This window comes from Primulina tabacum, chromosome 16, assembly GCF_025594145.1.
Source record: "Primulina tabacum isolate GXHZ01 chromosome 16, ASM2559414v2, whole genome shotgun sequence".
Classification (NCBI taxonomy): domain Eukaryota; kingdom Viridiplantae; phylum Streptophyta; class Magnoliopsida; order Lamiales; family Gesneriaceae; genus Primulina; species Primulina tabacum.
In genome coordinates, this window is record NC_134565.1 from 4,221,165 (window position 1) to 4,243,006 (window position 21,842).

Below are 21,842 nucleotides of genomic sequence, written 5' to 3' on the forward strand. Positions count from 1 at the left end.
AGTTTGAGATTTTTACTTTTTACCATAAATTTTTACTTTTTTCACAACATATCCAACATTTTTTGAAATAAATTTCAGATTCGACACTTGATAGTATAAAATTTATATCTCACTGATTTTTTACTCAAATCGATTGCCGCCAATTGGAAATTAAAGATTTCTTCATCCAATTCAATGGAAAATCAGTTAATTTAATACAAATATAGTAAAACTAATAGTAATCCAAACCAAAAAAATTATCTCTTAAAATTATTTTTCATTAATTATATTTAATTTTTTAATTCAGTCGCTCAAACTTATTTATTGGCTCCATCTGTTATTTCAATTATACAATTACAAATTTTTTAAGAAACTCATTATAAAAATAACTCCATTTAAATATTTTTCTTTTTTAGTACTTGTAACCAAAGGTAGTGCTACCATTAAAACCTAATCATTGATTAATTTTATTAGTTATTTTAATACCCGACATCTTTTTATTAGTATTTGTAAACACTTTTTCCACATTTCCCTACTAATAATAAACATTAGTAAAACTATAATAAATTTAACTATCTATATCATACTCTAAAATTAATTTAATTGAATTATATCATATCTAATGTGTACTCACGTGCGATGCATATGCTTCTTGCTAGTCAAATTGAATGGATAAGAGAAAGTGAAGATAAAATTAAAAAATATGTTCTTTTGAAATTAGTATAAAATAACATGGGCACATTTATTGCTTAAAAATGAATAAGATTAGGAAAATAAATGTAAATTGATGCATTAAATTCTTGAATTAATCGACAACATGACCAAAAAGTGAAAAATATATATCTTACATGAAAAGCAAAGTCGAGATTATCCACCTGTATATATATTTAGATAACATATCATGACGCGTAAATATAAAATTCTAGCATGTTACCTTTGACCTAAATTTTAAGCTCTAACATGCTTATACAAGACAAGTTTATCGAAAAAATTGTAAATCTTGGACTGTTTAGGTTATTAGTGAGTGAATAATGAGTGAAAATATATTTTTATAATTAAATATTTCAAGCATCCCTTAAATTCGGTTTAATTAAGTCCAGTGGAACATGTGTGGCCAGCTAAATCACCTTATTATAACTAATAATAAAATACATGCTTTGCACGTGCACAAAATGCTTTGCAATTTATATAAAAGTTATTTAATAACTCCAATCTCAGTTAGTAAAAGTTAAAATAAAGTTTACACAAAATAATTTATGAGTAATAAATTATGTTAATAAATTAAATAGCTGAATTGTATTTGTGAGGAAAATTAGGAATTTGTTTATATGACAATAATAATTCTGTAAAAATATCATGTTTTCAAAATTAGGGAATATTGCGATATTAGTATATATAACTATCTTTCAGTACATTCTTTACGTTGTCAATTTCAACTTTGGTCTGCTATCTTTATTATTTTTGTAATTTTATATATTTTATTTACGTGACGCTGATGTGACACTTATGCAATGTTAAATGACCCTGACATGACACATATGTATGTTGTGTCACATCCACGAAAAAGAACTAAAATTACCAAGTTTTACATATATATGTATATATATGAATTATTTTTGTCAAGTTGTTATAAAACTAATAGTATGAGTGAAATAATTAAATGATATTTTTATATTAGAATAAAGATTAACGGCACGATGGTACCAGCTGTTTGCACATGTTAAAGGATTAATTAAATTAAATTAAATTAAATAAATAATAATTTGTCAAATATCACATGCATGTGTACGTATGATCTTAATTTCTTCATAATTTCCTTCACTCTTTTTCTGCCATGGCCGCTTATGCTGCACTCCTCTCGCTTGCTCGATCACTACATCAGATTTTGGAATTTCAACAGGATATCAATCCTCTTCACATAGAAAGAATCGCTTCCCTTCGTGAAAAAGTCAATTCCATCGTCAGATTCCTCGAAGATTATTCAGAGAAGCATCGAGGAACACTTCATCGTGTGGGAAACGAAATCGGAAAAGCTGTGAATGAAGCTCAAGATTTCATGGATTCGTATTTGTATTCGGTAATAAGGACCAGAGAAGATTGGAGTTCTTCAGAGGCTAGCTGTGACGAGGAGAGCTTGGACCAAAACTTAGACATGGCGTTTGCAAGTATTAGTTTTATGTGGGAAGTGGTGATGAAGATCAAGAACGACACTGCTGCAGACGATCTCCATTCAAGAACTTATTATTCTCCTGTTGATGATTCATCCACAGTCCAAATCACTGCCAAAAATATGGTTGTGGGATTTGATGATGACTTGAACGCGATCAAAGAGCGGTTATACGAAGATTCGGCGAAGCTCCAAATTATCTCAATTGTTGGGATGGGAGGAATCGGGAAGACGACTCTAGCTAGAAGAGCTCACGAGGATTCACTCCTTGCTCAGTATTTTGATATCTGCGCTTGGATTACAGTGTCTGCAGAGTATCAAAGAAGAGAGATATTTTGGGGGCTTCTTCAATACTTCAAGAAACCCAATGATGAAGAATTAGTTGATGAGAGCGAAGGCCAATTGGCAAAACTAGTTCACCAAAATCTCATTGGCCGACGATATCTCATTGTGATTGATGATATATGGAGTACCAAGGCTTGGGATGATTTGAAGATGATATTTCCAGACGATGGTAGTGGAAGTCGGATCTTGTTGACTACTAGGATATCAGATGTTGCGGTTCATGCAGGATCTTCTAGTTCTCCATTTCACCAAATGAATTTTTTGAATGAAGATCAAAGTTGGACACTCCTGCAAAAAAAGCATTTTGGACAAGAATCTTGTCCTCCTCAACTTGTGGAAATTGGCAAGAAGATTGCCAGAAATTGTGGGGGACTCCCACTCACGATCGTGGTGGTCGCAGGACTACTCCTTTCTTCGAGCGATATGACGAAAGAAGAATTGTGGGAAAATGTTTCGGAAAATATAATTTCAATGGAACCAACGATAGAGTTGCAATGCTCAAAGATACTATGTTTGAGTTATGATCGGTTACCTATCTGGCTAAAACCATGTTTCCTCTACATCACAGCTTTTCCAGAAGATTATAACATTGATGTTTCTAAGCTAATCAAGTTGTGGGTTGCAGAGGGATTTCTTAAACCAAGTGATCAGTCTAAATGCTTGGAAGATGTGGGAGAACAGTATTTGGAGGATCTTGTGCATAGAAACATGATCTTAGTGCGCCAAAAGGGGCCGGATGAGAAACTCGAAACCGTTGGAGTCCATGATATGTTGAGGGAGATTTGCACAACAGAAGCTGAAAAAGAAGGGTTTCTTCATCATGTCTCATCCAAAACAAATGCCCACAAAGAAGCAGCAGCGTATCGAAATCGCCGCCTCAGTATTCATTGCACGTGGAGTTTCAACAAATGGCAAATACTAGATTCAAGCATGCGTTCACTCCTACTCTTCTCCGACACATTATTGTTCTCAAGTTTATCTCTAAGTTGGCGGCGCCTCAGTATCTTGGATGCACTCATAACTTGGTTGAATTTCTCAGATGTAATCTCATCATTTGTCAATTTGAGGTACATTGTTTTTGTCTTAAATCATCTATCATGCCCCCATGGATTTCCTGCCTCAATATCCAAACTTCCCAATCTCCAGACCATAATTGCTCACATAACCGATTTCGGACCTCAGTTGCAAGTACCCTATGAAATCTGGGGCCTGCCGAAGTTAAGGCATCTGATTATCGACACCCCGTTTCATTTAGTACATCCTTCTAGCAATAAAATGGTTACTCAAAGTGAGCTACAAACACTCGAGGCAGTTATCGATTTTGAATTCGCCGAAGAGTCCATCAAAATACTAGCAAATTTAAAGAAACTGAAAGTTGTTTTCAGGGAGCGTCGTAAACAGAATGATTTACATCTCCACAATCTCTTCCGTCTACGAAATCTCAAAGAGTTACAACTCTCTATGGACTACTGGCGCAATCCCTCCATGATATGGAACTATGATTTTCCAATGAGTCTAAAGAAGTTAACTCTACAAGGAGTTCCTTTGCCTTGGGACAACATAGGCATAATTGGGTCACTTCCAAATCTTCAAGTGCTCGAGATGATGAATATCGGTGTCATTGAAGTTTCAGAGTGGGCGACAAAGGAAGGCCAGTTTCTACAACTCAAGTACTTTCGTTCTTCGTTAGATTATTTGGTGAAGTGGGAAGTGGAAAAGGAGCACTTCCCAATTCTTGAAAGCTTGATTCTCGAGCGTGCACATTTGATCGATGAGATTCCATGTGGTATAGGAGAAATCGATTCACTTAAACTTATTGAGTTGCATTGTTGTTCGGTATCATTAGCGGATTCGGCTAAGAGAATTCAAGAGCAACAACATGAAAATGGAGACTGTGATTTTCAAGTTCGTCTCATTTGATTGGAATGAATGATCATTTTTGTTTCCAACAGTCAACATGGAAAATTTTGGAAAGGAGATTATAAGAATTTGTAGTTGTTTGAACGCAAGATTTAGCTTGGGAATTATTTCAAGAAAGTGTGTCGAATTTATAACCTCCTTTATTTTATATGAGTACCACAAAACTATGAAATCTCGGCAGAATTAGATTACACACAAGGATTTATCTACAAAATAAAACTACTAGTAAGTGTTGAAAAATATGTTTTGAATGTTGAGAAATATGTTTTGAAGGTTTGAATGTTGAAAATAAGAGTTGTAAATATTGAAAATTAGTGTGTGATGATGTATGTAATGATGCATTTATTTTGGATTATTTGTAAAGAAACTCTATAAATAGATCTCTCATTTGTGAAGAAAATCACAATTGAGTTGAAAGAAAAATATTATAAAGTGTGTAGTTTGATAATTTTGAGAGTTTGATATTTTTACTTTTTTATCATAAATTTTTACTTTTTCATAACACGTTATCAGCACGAAGCTCTAAAAGTTCTCCATATCTTTCCAAGCTCCAAAACAGAAGAAAAAAGTAACAAAAATAATAATATTTATTTTACTATTTATTTATTGTGTATATATTTAATATATAATATAACGTTATTATATAATAAAGATCAGAATAAAAATAAATTTTTCAAAAAACTTGTTATAAATCCTGGGAGGATGTTAAGATGACATCCCACACTCCCGGTAAGAGATACGACAAGTATAAAAGCCTATAAGGTTTTTTAAACAAAATACCTTATGACACCTAATTATAATAATGTGATATGATATACATAATTATTTAAACGTGACTAATATTATATACACATTATTATTACCATAAAATTATACAAATACATATATTTATTTTTTTGTACACCAACGATTATAAACGGCAACAAAACAGCTAGTTTTTGCCCTATAAAAATGATCTCACAAACACATTCAATCACTAAAACTTTATCTTATTCTCTAAAAATTATTCTTCATCAAATTTTCGAAAAAAAAGAAGATGACTTTCTCAAGGTTATTTTTAATTATTTTGGTTAATACTCACAAATCTTGTATTTATCGAAGAATATCCTCCTCGTGTGTTTTTTTTATTTTTACGAATGCTTGTAGTTGTTGTTTATCCATTACTTTGTATTGCAATATTCATTAACTAATAAAATGCATCATAATTTTTTTTAGTACCACCATGTCAAACTTGTGGGCACGAGATTAAACGAAAGATTCAAACATATAAGGGAAGTTATACTTCCGACCGCCCGGAGTGAATGGAATACGTTGAGATTCCAAGATTTTAAAAAAGTCAGTGATTACAACTCGACAATGTATAGAATAATCTCGCAATTGAAATTTTGTGGGCACGAGATTACTGAATTGGAAATGCTTGAAAAAACATTTTCCACTTTTCACGCATCGAATATAACTCTACAACAACAATATAGAGTGCGTGGATTTTCGAGATATTATGAACTTATCGCCTGTCTCCTTTTGGCGGAAAAGAGTAACGAGCTGTTAATGAGAAATCATCAGGCACGATCCACTGGTTCAACGGCATTTCCTGAAGTAAATGTCGTAAGCAAAAATGAATTTAAATCTGGAAACCAAAATCAAAGTTATAGACAAGATTTTGGTCGAGGAAGAAATCGAGGTCGTGGTCGTGGACGTGGACGTGGAAGTGGTCGTGGTCGTAGACGCGGCAGTGGTTTTGAAAATAATCGAGATAGTTACTTCTATAACTCATCTCAAAAGAGCGTCCCAAACCATCCACTGAAAAGACATAATGAGAATATGAGTGTTAATGAGAATCACTCAAAAAGATTTGAAAGTTCTTGTTTTAGATGTGGTACTCCAGGACATTGGTCCCGTATTTGTCGAGCCCCTGAGCACTTTTGTAAACTTTATAAAGAATCAATAAAGGGGAAAGAAAAGGAGACCAAATTCACTGAACACATTGAACCTTTGAGTGATTCAACTCATTTTGATGCTGGAGATTTTCTGATTGATTTCTCGGACAATGATCAATTTATTGGTGGAATAGATATGTAAAATATTTTATTTTTCCATGTACTCGTATGATAATGTTTTATCGTGTGTTATATTTTTACATATGTATTGTATTGTATTTTATTTTTATAAATATATTGTCAGTAATTTTATTTCATTTCATATTTTTTTTTTGAAGTTCAAATATGGAAAATGCTATGAACAAAGCTGAAATTTGCATACCTGATAGTGGTACAACGCACACTATCCTCCGAGATAAAAGATATTTCTTGGAACTAAAACCAACAAAAACAATAGTGAATACAATATCAGGTCCTGTAGACTTGATTAAAGGTTGTGGTAAAGCACAATTTTTGTTACCTAATGGTACAAATTTTTTTATCAATGATGCTTTGTATTCACAACAATCAAAAAGAAATTTGTTGAGTTTTAATGATATATATTCTCATGGGTATGATGCTCAATAATGAATGAAAGGAATGAGAAATATATGTGACTTACCACATATAAATCAGGAAAGAAAAACTACCAATGCTCCCTACTCGATTGCATTATATACATATAAGTCCCGTTGAATCAAACATGGTAGTTGATAATTCTTCAATATTAACCAATTGGCATGATCGATTAAGACATCCTGGTTCAACAATAATGCGAAAAATTATAGAAAATACACATGGTCATCCGCTGAAAGACCAGAAGATCTTTCAGAATAATAAGTTTCATTGTAAAGCATGTTCTCTTGGAAAACTTATTATAAGACCATTACTAGCCAAAATCCAAACTAAATCACCAATGTTTTTTGAACGTATTCAGAGTGATATTTGTGGACCAATTCATCCACCATGTGGACCATTTAGATACTTTATGGTATAGATTGATGCATCCAGCAGATGGCCACATGTATGTTTATTGTCAACTCGAAATGTTGCATTTGCAAGATTACTTGCTCAAATAATAAAATTGAGGAATCAATTTTCCGATTATACAATCAAGAAAATTAGACTTGATAATGCTGGTGAATTTACTTTCCAAACTTTCAATGATTATTGTATGTCTATGAGAATCACTATTGAGCATCCCGTTGCTCATGTGCATACACAGAATGGATTGGATGAATAATTGATTAAACGTCTGCAACTGATTGCTAGACCAATGATTATGAAAACAAATCTACCTATTTCTATATGGGGACATGCAATTTTACATGCTGCTGCATTAATTCGCATCAGACCAAGTGCATATCATAAATACTTCCCTATTGCAGCTTGCATTTGGTAAAGAACCAGACATTTCTCTAAGAATTTTTGGATGTATGGTGTATGTGCCTATTGCACCACCTCAACGAAAGAAAATGGGACCTCAAAGAAAGATTGGAATTTATATTGGTTATGATAGTCCATCAATCATTAGATATCTTGAACCTCAGATAGGCGACATGTTCACAACACGTTTTGCTGATTGTCATTTTAACGAGGAAATCTTCCCAACGTTAGGGAGAGATAAGAAACGTACCGAAAAAGAAATTACATGGTATGTATCATCATTGTTACATCTGGACCAAGAACAAAACAATGTGAAAAAGATGTACAAAAAATTGTGCACTTGCGAAGAATAACAAATAAAATACCAGATGCATTTACAGATGCAAAAGGGGTAACTAAATCATATATACATGCTGTAAATGCTCCTGATCGAATTGAAAATTTCAAAGAAACAAATTGAAAAAACTCATGATGTCATAAAACGCCTGAAGCGTGAAGGCCAGTCGGTTCCAAGGATAAAAATTCCTCGAAAAAAAAATTCATAGAGAAACACGATGATCACAAAATAGAGAATGAAGTTCTTGAAGAAACACATGATGATCACAAAATAGAGAATGATGTTCCTGAAGAAACACATGATGATGAAAATGTTATGTCAGAACCACAAACTGACGAGAATCGTGAAACCTCTATCAATTATATTAATACTGGAAACATATGGAACTGAAAGGATATAGAAGAAATTGATGATATATTTTCTTATAATGTGGCAATCGACATCATAAATGATAATGAAGATCATGAACCAAAATCTTTTGGTGAATGTAAAAATCGGCAGGATTGAATAAGATGGAAAGATGCCATCCAGGTTGAATTGGATTCGCTAAATAAACGTAATGTTTTTGGACCTATAGTCCTTACACCTGAAAGTGTAAAACTTGTTGGATACAAATGAGTTTTTATTCGAAAGCGAAATGAGAAAAATGAAATAGTAAGATATAAAGCTCGACTTGTTGCACAAGGTTTTTCTCAAAGACCTGAAATTGATTATGAAGAAACGTATTCTCCCGTGATGGATGCAATTACGTTTCAATATTTGATTAGCTTGGCGGTATCTAAAAATTTAGAAATGCGTTTTACGGATGTTGTTACAGCTTACTTATATGGATCACTTGATAGTAATACATATATGAAAATCTCTGAAGAATTTAAGATACCTGAAACACAAAGTTCAAAACCCAGATAATGTTATTCTGTGAAATTACAAAGATCATTATATGGGTTAAAACAATCCGGCCGAATGTGGTATAATCGGCTAAATGATCACTTGATGAAAAAGGGATATGTAAATAATTCAATATGCCCTTGTGTTTTAATTAAGAAAACAACATCCAGATGCGTAAGTATTGATGTATATGTTGATGATTTAAACATCATTGGAACGAATAAGGAAATTCAAGAAGTCGTGTCATACTTGAAGGAAGAATTTGAAATGAAGGATCTTGGAAAAACCAAGTATTGTCTGAGTTTACAAATTGAACAAAAAGAATGTGGAATGTTTGTTCACCAGACAAATTATACAGAAAAGATCCTTTAACATTTTAATATGGATAAATCAAATTCTTTAAGTACTCCAATGGTTGTTAGATCATTAAACATAGAAAAGGATCCATTCCGTCCATGTGAAGATGATGAAGATATTCTTGGTCCAGAAGTACCATATCTAAGTTCTATCGGTGCCTTTATGTATCTTACAAATTGTACAGGCCTGATATATCTTTTGCCGTAAATTTATTGGCAATATTTAGCACATATCCAACAAAGAGACACTGGAACGGAATTAAACATATATTCCGTTATCTACTAGGAACAACAGACTTGGGACTTTTGTATTCAAAAGATGCTAATCCAAGTATAATTGGTTATGCCAATGCTGGATATTTATCTGATCCACACAAGGCACGTTCCCAAACTGGATATGTATTTACTTGTGGAGGCACTGCAATTTCTTGGCGTTCACAGAAACAAACACTCGTAGCAACTTCATCAAATCATGCCGAGATTATTGCACTACATGAAGCAAGCCGTGAATGTGTGTGGTTAAAATCAATGACCCAACATATCCAAATCTCATGTGGATTATCATTCGACGAGAAGCATGTGATATTATATGAAGATAATGCTGCATGTGTTGCTCAAATGAAAGAATGATACATAAAAAGCGACAGAACTAAACATATTTGTTGGAACATTTCATGTTCGCTATCTTAATTTTGATGTGAACAAAACTTGTTTGTTTGTTTTTAATAATCTACTTTAGTGCGCAGATAACTGAAACTGAAATAATCAGTTACGAGTCAAAACTGAAGCTGTCGAAGACGCCAATTGAAAGCATCAATTGATCAACCAAACTAGACCAGTTCAACTGATGTGTCGTAAATGAGTTCAAGTGATTGTTCAGTTGATATGTGGTTCAGTAGGAGAACCTCAGAAGCCCGGCCAGCTGAAGGAGTGTTCAACTGATGAAGAGCCCAACTGAAGATCAGTTCAACTGAACAAGAGTGAAATCAGTTCAACTGAAGAGTCAACTGATTTCACCAACCCAACTGAAGACTAGTTCAGAACATCAGTTTGGAGCAATCAGTTGAATATCAAGAAAAGCTGAACTAAGTTGAATCCTGCTGTGCGCAAAGGTACAAAAACATTTGTCCAGTCAAAGGACAATAATGGACATTGCATCAGAGCTTAAAGACAAAAGTGTTCCAGAAAGATCAAGACAAATTTCGAGGAACAGATTCAAAATGAAACAGATACAATAATTGAGTTTCACTGTACAATCAAACTTCGCGCCTATAAATAGAGGGTGAAGATCAGTTAAGACACATATACAATACACGAGAGAAAAGAAAAGGGCACGCTTTAAAGTCATATCAGCTTAAGAGAGAAGCATTCAGCCCAGTCGAGGGAACACTTAAGCGTGTTATCAGCTTTAGATTAGAAGCACATTTTCCTCAGTGTGTGAGAACACTTTCGGGTAGTTTTCAGAGATCAGTTCTCACACACACACACACCACCACTCAAAAACAGTCTTGCGCAAAGACATTAAACTTGTGTATGTAGTCTTTCTTACATAGATATTAAAGAAATGTTGGCTAGAAGGTGCTGCCTTCAGTCTAGTCTAGGAGTTCAGTTAGGCAGTGGGTAAGTCCTAAGCTGGGTGGGTTTATACAAGTATTTGTATCGATCAAAGTCTTCTAGTGAATCCTACCCGAGGTGGTAGAATGGGTGACGTAGGAGCATTTGAAGTCTCCGAACATCCATAAACATATCTTGTGTATCTAACTAATTAACTATTGTTTTCAAAGTAATTTAACTAGTTTGAGCATCCGTTGGTTCAGTTCTCATCATAACTGAACAAATGAATGCAAAAACTAATCTAGTCTTTTGGTTATTCAGTTACACAAGATATACAAATATATCAGTGTTTCTTAATGAAGGATTATTTCGAGTGTTTTCCGCTTGGTTCTATACCAAAATCGATCTAATTCATCGATGTATACATTCTTAGAACACGAGCTATTGCAACTCTTGGAGAATATTTTGTTTGAAGCACCTCAATATGCTCTGCAAACGATCCATCAATATTCCTCCTAAATTCTTCGTATTCACCAAGGAACTAAAGAAGAATAAATATATTGATGTTCGTCACATTCAATCAAGTAAAAACTCATCAGATCTCTTCACAAAGGCACTTCCTACGACAATATTCAGAAACCATATATATAATATTGGGATGCGCAATCTACGAAATTTGTGAAGAATTGTTCGTGTCAACATGAGGGGGAGTTTATGTGACCACATTCTTTTCCCTTACTATGGTTTTTATCCCAATGGGTTTTTCCTAGTAAGGTTTTTAACAAGGCAGTATAAAACACGTAATGAAGACAATCAATGTATCATGATCATCATCACAAGGGGAAGTGTTGAAAAATATATTTTGAATGTTGAAAAATAATAGTTGAATATTTGAATGTTGAAAATAAGAGTTGTAAATATTGAAAATTTGTGTGTGATGATGTATGTAATGATGAATTAATTTTTGGATTATTTGTAAAGAAACTTTATAAATAGATCTCTCATTTGTGAAGAAAATCACAATTGAGTTGACAGAAAAATATTATAAAGTGTGTAGTTTGATAATTTTGAGAGTTTGATATTTTTACTTTTTTACCATAAATTTTTACTTTTTCATAACAGTAATGAATTTTTTATACTACTCGAGTTATTTGGTGGAAAATTGTTTGTTGAAACTCCTGAGTGGATTCTGCCTTACTCTTTGATTCAGCCAACAACTTGATTAGTTTGCAAACAATAAATTCCGTTACATTTGATATATATCAATAGGGTCATATACTTCTTCTATAAATTAAACTTGCGTCGCCTTAGTTTTAATGAGTTTAATTCAATAATTATATCATTAAGTTGTATGAATCTAATTGCTTTAAAAACTTAGCTCACATGCAATTTTTATGTCAGTAATTCATATTTATCACATAATTTACATGAGTAAAATATGACATATGGTTTACTGCTTCATTTGGTGACATTAGTATGAATTATAGTTATTATTTTGCTGCATTTTGTCTTGTTAATTACTTTAAAATTAATTTTGTAAAACTCAGTTATAATTATAAGGTGCGGAAGGAGAAGATCATTCTTCATTTAGGCTTAACGAACTCTAATTTAATATTTAGAAAGATGAACCAACTATCATTACTGAAACAGGTTTCCATATGTATCTTGATAATGAAAAGTGGGAGAGAAAAATTGTTTCTCGAATAATTTCATAAAGACCGATATTTCTGCTGGGATCAGAGGTTCAATCGAACAGTATGAAAATGTTCATACAATCACAAGCACCTTACTTATATATTTCACATTTTTATAGATCGCCAATATTCGACTGCACGATTGTGTCATGCACCTAAGAATAGATTACCACTCAGTTAAAAATATTGAGTTTGAGATATTTGACATATTTATGGTTCACAATATTTGAATACTCTCGCTCAACATTATGACTCATTTAAGATCTTCTAAAACTCATATAAATCTAAAATGATCAATAAATGAGTTTATGATCATGTATGTTTAAAAAATGATTGACTGTTATGGCGTAGAGATAATATGTGAACATGACTACTCAACTCTCATTAGTTATAATCAAATATGGTTAATATTAGTCATAGTATTTGGTGGATGAATTAAGATTCTACCGTCCATGTTATCAATATCGTGTAAGGATAGCAAGACTTAAGGAAGCCATTAGAAAGTGATTCATGCATAATCTTTGTAGTAAATTAGATTATCTCACATGTGGAGACTGTCGAGACTTGTATTGTGGTTTTACATTATTGTTTTCAAGACTTTTAATTCTAAATTTTTCTAAAATTTAATACGGCTTCAAGAGTAGTATCAAATAGATATTCATTAATTTAGCATATTTATTATTTAATTTATTGTATAAATATGATAGTTTTGGAAGTGATACTTTGTCTGATAGTTTTTTCGCGTTAATTTACAAACGTATATCCATTATTGCATGTTTAAGAATGAAACGTCTACCGTTTTAAAAGTGCAAATTTTTTTTTCTTTTTAAAAGCTCGCCATTACAAAATAACATTTAAAATAATCGTCTTTATTTGACAATAAAAATCTCACAGTTTAAAATGAACAACATCAAACGTAAACGTAATGGAGTAAAAATCGTAATATTCTCAGCGTATATAAAATGTTCATCTCCTCTCAAATCTTATAAAACATAATGCGGAAAACATGTGGTCCTCGGGTCGTGTCACCACACCAGGTCTGCCTACTCAGAGTTCGGCATCTCTAGTCCCCTCATTATTAAGCTCACCTGCATCACACACGCCTAGTGAGTCTAAAAACTCAACACACCTGCACCGTTAATAGCAAATACATATACATATCACACATCAGTGAAAAATACCATACTCAACATACTTCTAATGAACTGAGTTCACTAATGATGAATGATAAATGATGAACGATAAATGATAAACGATGAATGATGAATGATGATGAGCTGTTTTGACACGTCATGATTTTACACGACACGTTTATGTTACGTTTTTAAAGTTCATGAGACAGGATGAGGACTGCACAGAGCCGCCAGAAGAGTTATGCTGATCAGAGGCGGCGGGATCTTGAGTTCGCAGTAGGGGATCATGTTTTTGTGAAGGTCGCACCTATGAAGGGTGTGATGAGGTTCGGGAAGAAGGGCAAGCTTAGCCCTAGATTCATCGGGCCATTTGAAATCCTAGATAGAGTTGGGACACTCGCATACAGAGTTGCGTTACCGCCGAATCTGGCAGGAGTTCATAACGTGTTCCATGTCTCCATGCTGCGAAGGTACATGTCGAATCCTTCACATGTGCTTAATTATGAGCTATTTCAGCTGACACCACACTTATCTTTTGAGGAGAGACCTACGCGGATTCTGGACAGACAGGAAAAGAGACTCCGGAACAAGGTAATTCAGATGGTCAAGGTCAAGTGGCTGAATCATTCAGAAGAGGAGGCTACTTGGGAGACCGATACCGAGATGAGGAATCGCCACGCAGAGTTATTCGGTACGTTCTAAATTTCGAGGACTAAATTTTGTTTTAAGGGGAGAGAGTTGTAAGGTCCAATAACATAATTCTCGTAACCTGAATGCATACAATCTATGATTTTTATTTTTTTAATTATGTGTTTAATTATTTTTATGCATTTTATGCATAATTCCTGCATGATAGGATTTAATTCATGAAATTTTAAAAAAAGTTCATGCATTAGGATTTTTAGATTCATTTCACGCTCGAACGAGGAACGGAGACCGGAGAATTTTCAGGAAAATTATTTTTATCACACGATTTATTTTTATAAATTAATGCAAGGTGTTTTTAAGTCGATTTTACAAAAAGGGGATTTTATTGGGTATTTTTAACCGCAGGGTTTTATTTTTAACGGTAAGCAAATTTTATCGAATTAGGGGACATTTTGAGTATATATTTTCAAAATCTTTCCAACACGAAATATTTTTCGAGAGTGCGTTTGGATTTAATGGGCCTAATTTTAAGCTTTTGGGCTTAAAACCCTTTTTAAACCCTTAATTATTATATTAAGGCCCATTAATCATTTAATTAACCAGCTAATTATTATAAAGTAAACTTTAAACATCCCGTACCCCCACGCTGCCGATATACATTTCCTCTCCATTAAAATTCCCTGTCCAATCGGTTTTAACACCCAACCAGCCGACACCATTCAACATTACCAGCTCTCCTCTCGGTTTTCAACACTCCAACAGCTGAAAGAATCGGTGGTTCACTTGTTTTTGCAAAGAAAGCTTCATCCGGGTTTCCTCTCAACATTCTTGCGCTCCAAACATCATAAGGCACACATTTGTATCTTTATTTCTGTATCATCCAAGCCTTATTCTATCGTGTGCATGCATATGTATGGGGGTTTTTCGATCTAGCCATGTGCAGGGGAGTTTTCATTTTTTTTGTTCAAATATATGCATTCTTTGTTTCCACTCATGTCTCCTCTGATTTGTTGCAAGGGGAAGGCTGTCGTGTGTGCTGAAGGGTGGTTTACTGTCAGGGCCCGTGCTCTTAATTGATATTTAGTTACCAAACAACAAGGATTAATGGTGTAAACAGCGAAAACGAGTTTAAAACGTTCATTAGGGCCTACAGAAATTTCGGCATGACCTCCCCGTAAGTAGGACATCCCAAAAATCTCAAAACACAACAACAATAATATACGCTCGAAAATAACTTCAAGTTCACAATCAATCAAACAAATATCCTACAGCCGTACTGGCCAGGACTAGACACAACATACCACAAATAAAATCCAAAAAACATTAAAACTTAACCATACAGCTAAACATGGACATCTCCCTGGCAAATGTATCAAACCAGCATAATATATATATAAATATCTGGGAACTCTGACACAAATCGACTGACTACTGGGATACCACTCGATGACGCTCCACCAGACGCGTCAAATCCCCTGGAATGACCTGCTATGGCATCAAAAACAACCACAACATAAAAAAAACAGGGGTCGGACCCCAGTACGACAAACCAGTAAAATCACGACGTATATAAAAGATATGTAATAATATCAAGTAAATGCAATGCTATGCGATGCATGAATGGTAACAATGGAATAATGGATACCAAATGGAGTCCAAATGAATAGCATCATCAACAGTAACAGTGGCCATCCGTGCCAGGAATGCAGCATCAAATCGCCGCTCGTCCATGCATGTAGCATCGAGAATGCGAGTAGCTAAGTCGCTCGTCCCTAGCTGTCATCTGGGACTGTGGATAATCCTAACTCACTCGTCTCTCTGATGACTCAATATATCTCAACAGAATCAACATAAATAGCAGTCAAAGGAGTCGAGGCTCAATATGTTATGCCAATACAATTTATGCATGAATGCAACAAAATAAACATTCAATGCACATACTAGCAAACAACATTCACCAAATAATCTTACACGCCAGTATAAGCGTCATAATAATATAGGTTTGAGCGTACCTCAACTACAATACCACAGTAATTTCTTAAGGAATATCGGATGAACTCGTCCAACGACAAATCCTACAATATAAATTCGCTATACACTTCAATATAACGCATCCTAACTGACTAAAACAGTTTATATCAAAGCGGTTAAAAATCAAATTCCGGACAGCCTATAAAACCTTTATAAAATCTGAATTCAAACTTAATACCTCGAGAAACGAAGCTTAAACACACAACGGTGATCTTGCGAAAAATGGCTAGCCGGAAATGTCGCCGGAAACACTGTTCATGATCTGAAAAACGAGCTGGAAATTAGGGGAAAAGCTTAATTCTTCACTTTACAAATTAATCCACCACTAACAACCAATAATTGAAGCCAAAACCTTACCTAAACCGAATCGAAGCCCACAGCATAGTTGCTGGAATTCAAATCGATCGAACTCGATAACTTTCGATTAATAGGCAGGAAATACTCTAATATACTGAAGGAAGAAGATTGCTAACCTACTGCACAAAAAAATCTGGCCGCTGGGACGTTGCACGCTTGCTGCAGAAAGAAGAAGAAAGGCGACAGTGCAAGGCAGGGGAAGAGCTTCTGGATCGATCGATATGATTTTCTTCTATCAATTGAGTTTTTAATTAAATGGAAATGGGTTGGGCCCAGAATAAGTTATTGGGCTATCACATTCTCCCCTACTAATAAAAGATTTCGTCCTCAAAATCTAACAGACACAACACTGACATCCAAAATATTATGACTAATAATACATAGGAAATTCAGAATACATTGGGTAATTCATTACATTCTCAAACAAATGAGGTCATTCTTGTCGCATCTTTGCCTCTAATTCCCATGTAGATTATTCTTTTCCATGTCTACTCCATTGTACCAAAACCAATGGAATTGTCTTGCTCCTGAGTTGTTTTTCCTTGCGGTCCAAAATTTGCACTGGATGTTCAACATAGCTAAGAGAACTGTCCAACTCCACATCTTCGACATTCAAGATATGAGACGGATCTGGCTCATACTTCCGGAATATAGATACATGAAACACATTATGTATCAAAGACAAACTCGGCGGCAAATCCAAACGATAAGCCAAATGTGCCAATCCTCTCAACAATTACATACGGACCAATATAACGTGGAGCTAACTTCCCTTTAAGTCCAAATCTCATAGTACCCCGAAACGGTGATACTTATTCTTCACAGTAGCTTTGTTCAACTGCCTGTATTCAATGCACATTCTCATCGTTCCGTCTTTCTTCTTTACAAACAATATCGGAGCTCCCCAAGGTGACATACTTGGTCTAATATAGCATTTTTCTAGTAAGTCCTGTAATTGCTCTTTGAGTTCTTTCAATTCCGCTGGAGCCAAACGGTATGGTGCTCTCGAAATAGGATTTGTCCCGGACACCAACTCAATGCTAAAATCAATTTCTCTCTGGGGTGGAAATCCAGAATTTCATCCGGAAATACATCAGGGAATTCTTTGACAACAGGAATATCAGAAACTTCAAATATTTTTACCTGTGTTGCATCAACTGCATAGATCATGAATCCTTCATTTCCTGTCGACAAGATTCTAAACATTTCCATTGCTGACACTAATGGAATACGTGATTGTGAATCACTACCGTAAAAATTCCATTTACTGTAATACGGTCTGAATCTGACAACTCCATGGAAACAATCAACGGTAGCTCGATAATTAGACAGAGTATCCATTCCCAAAATACAGTCGAAGTCAGATATATCTAGCTTGATGAGATTAGTTATCATAATATTATCATAGAATCTAATCAAACAATTCAGAATTATCTCATGAGACATCAAGCATACACCGGCAGATGTAGAGACTGACACATTATCTATCAACGGAGTAGTAGCAATCTCATGCTCATCAACAAATACAACAGATACAAATGAATGAGATGCTCCTGTGTCTATAAGTATACGAGCAGGATGATAAAAAATAAGGCAGATACCTGCAATAACTCCGCCCGGTGCGTCTTGAACTTGATCCTTCTTAAAGCATGAACTCGAGCCTACTGTGGCCCTGGAAAATGCCGTTGTGCAGAACCTCTAGGCTGACGATAGCTAGACTGCTGAAAAGACTGAGTCGGAACAAAAGGTATAGTTGCTTGTCCTCTAAAACCCTGACTAAACTGAGGTTGCTGAAATTGTTGTCTTGCTGCATTCAGACATACTCTAGCATAATGTAAAACTTGCCCACATATATTACAAGATCCATGAACTCCCGTACACTGAGTACTGAAATTCTTACCACCACAACGATCACAAAATACTCCACCTGGTGTCCCAACTGAACCTCCACGCTGACTGCCGGAATTAGATGAACTACTACGAGTCTGTTTCTTGAACTGTTTTCCTTTGGCCTTAAAGTTTTGCTGCTTTGGTTGTTGATAAGACTGTGAAGGCTGATACGGTAGTAAAGGACGGTATAGTGGTGCACCAACTGTCATCGGCACATTACCTCCGAAACTCTGAGGAAAACCTGGTTGAACTGATTGTGGTTCTGCCAAAAGTAGACTTGCCTCCACATTCTTGGCTTTCTCTACAGCATCGGCTTAATTAACAGGTGCTCCAGCTACTACTAAAGTACAAATGGTTCGATTCAATCCTTGCATAAAATGCGATAGCTTATTCCGATCACTGCTAGCAACATGAGGAACATAGGCAAGAAGCGCTGAAAATTGAGAGGCATACTCCACTACAGTCATGTTACCTTGAGTCAATCTATTGAATTCAGCTTCCTTGGTTGAATAATACGAAGGCGGTGAATACTCTCGAGCAAACTGAGCGCAAAATACATCCCAAATAACTCCTTCACCTGATTTTTTCAGAGCTTCCTCAGTAGTCTCCCACCATAACTGAGCTCGGTTTTTTAATTGACAAATAGCCCACTTAAGCTGCAAATCAGGAGTGTATTCCAACATATTAAACAAACGCTTCATACTCTTTAACCATGCTACAGCTTTCTCACCATCTTCATTCCCAAAGAATCGAGGAGGACGCATGTTCTGAAATCGGGATATCACTAGTTCCATTTCACTCATTCCTCTGGTCAATTGATCCACTTCATGCTCAAAGTTAACATTTCGTGCTTCACCACGAGGACGACGACCTCGTCTTCCCCAATCAGTCTCGTTAAGTCCTCTCACATTAGGAACTTCAGATTCCTGAACTACTTCCTTTCCTTTTCTATCCTTACGTCCCGGTGCCATCTACAAGACACAAGGATTTAATCCACAGGCAGAAAACAAAATAATCGGTTGAGTATAAGAGCATAAACTGAAACTAATACGCTCTAGTCAAGCTGATACAATTAATTCAAAACATATATACAAGTAAGAGCAAATAATCAAACACATGCACAATCATTTTATTTGTGTCTAAACTCGAGTGTCCTAGACTCTAATTCGAGCGTATCACAGTTACGCTCTGATACCAAACTGTCAGAGCCCGTGCTCTTAATTGATATTTAGTTCCAAACAACAAGGATTAATGGTGTAAACAGCGAAAACGAGTTTAAAACGTTCATTAGGGCATACAGAAATTTCGGCATGACCTCCCCGTAAGTAGGACATCCCAAAAATCTCAAAACACAACAACAATAATATACGCTCGAAAATAACTTCAAGTTCACAATCAATCAAACAAATATCCTACAGCCGCACTGGCCAGGACTAGGCACAACATACCACAAATAAAATCCAAACAACATTAAAACATAACCATACAGCTAAACAGGACATCTCCCTGGCAAATGTATCAAACCAGCATAATATATATATAAATATCTGGGAACTCTGACACAAACCGACTGAATATTGGGTACCACTCGATGACGCTCCACCAGACGCGTCAAATCCCCTGGAATGACCTGCTATGGCATCAAAAACAACCACAACATAAAAAAAACAGGGGTCGGACCCCAGTACGACAAACCAGTAAAATCACGACGTACATAAAAGACATGTAATAATATCAAGTAAATGCAATGCTATGCGATGCATGAATGGTAACAATGGAATAATGGATACCAAATGGAGTCCAAACGAATAGCATCATCAACAGTAACAGTGGCCATCCGTGCCAGGAATGCAGCATCAAATCGCCGCTCGTCCATGCACGTAGCATCGGGAATGCGAGTAGCTAAGTCGCTCGTCCCTAGCTGTCATCTGGGACTGTGGCTAATCCTAACCCACTCGTCTCTCTGATGACTCAATATATCTTAACAGAATCAACATAAATAGCAGTCAAAGGAGTCGAGGCTCAATATGTTATGCCAATACAATTTATGCATGAATGCAACAAAATAAACATTCAATGCACATACTAGCAAACAACATTCACCAAATAATCTTACACGCCAATATAAGCGTCATAATAATATAGGTTTGAGCGTACCTCAACTACAATACCACAGTAATTTCTTAAGGAATATCGGATGAACTCGTCCAACGATAAATCCTACAATATAAATTCGCTATACACTTCAATATAACGCACCCTAACTGACTAAAACAATTTATATCGAAGTGGTTAAAAATCAAATTCCGGACAGCCTATAAAACCTTTATAAAATCTGAATTCAAACTTAATACCTCAAGAAACGAAGGTTAAACACACAACGATGATCTTGCGAAAAATGGCTCGCCGGAAATGTCGTCGAAAACACTGTTCATGATCTGAAAAAACGAGCTGGAAATTAGGGAAAAAGCTTAATTCTTCACTTTACAAACTAATCCACTACTAACAACCAATAATAGAAGCCAAAACCTTACCTAAACCGAATCGAAGCCCACGCACAGTTGCTGGAATTCAAACCGATCGAACTCGATAACTTCCGATTCATGGCAGGAAGTACTCTAATATACTGAAGGAAGAATATTGTTAACCTACTGCACAAAAAAATCTGGTCGCTGGGACGTTGCACGCTTGCTGCAGAAAGAAGAAGAAATGCGACAGTGCAAGGCAGGGGAAGAGCTTCTGTATTGATCGATATGATTTTCTTCTATCAATTGAGTTTTTAATTAAATGGAAATGGGTTAGGCCCAAAATAAGTTATTGGGCTCTCACATATACACCATGAAAGAAAGGGTGGTTAAGCTGGAAGTGTAACTCGGTCGCATTTCGTTGTAGGAGATGAGGGCCGATCATTTGTGAGCTTGGGTGAGGCTCGATCTACGCTCCCTCCATGCCAGCCATGCGAGGGCTTCCTCCAGCCCTGGACCAGACCCTGGTGGGTCTGAGATGGGGCTGGGATGGATCGAACCAAGCAGGAGGCTAGGGAACGAACAATCGAGTCGTTGGGTAGAGTAGTCTCGGGAGGGGGCTGTTGTCGTGTCTGGGTTCCTAGGAGTTAGCCGCTTGTATGGGGGGGTGGCGGCTTGGTTCAAGGGTGTGCCTTGGTGTCTGGTCTAGGTCTACAGTAGGTGGGTTCATGGCTGGGATGATGGATTAGCTTGAGGTGTGAGTTTTTGGGAGAAAG

At 35.6% G+C, this 21,842-nt stretch overlaps 1 protein-coding gene across 1 annotated transcript; it reads left to right on the forward strand.

Moving 5' to 3' along the window:
- The first annotated feature begins 1,813 nt into the window (after positions 1-1,813).
- On the forward strand, positions 1,814-4,530 carry LOC142528281 (putative late blight resistance protein homolog R1A-3). Its single transcript, XM_075633326.1, has one exon. The coding sequence runs from the start codon at positions 1,814-1,816 to the stop codon at positions 4,409-4,411; it is 2,598 nt and encodes an 865-aa protein (XP_075489441.1). The 3' UTR covers positions 4,412-4,530.
- Positions 4,531-21,842: the final 17,312 nt, after the last annotated feature.

Excerpts from the sequence above, each read along its gene's own strand:
- LOC142528281 (XM_075633326.1), top strand. The coding sequence starts at position 1,814 with ATGGCCGCTTATGCTGCACTCCTCTCGCTTGCTCGATCACTACATCAG.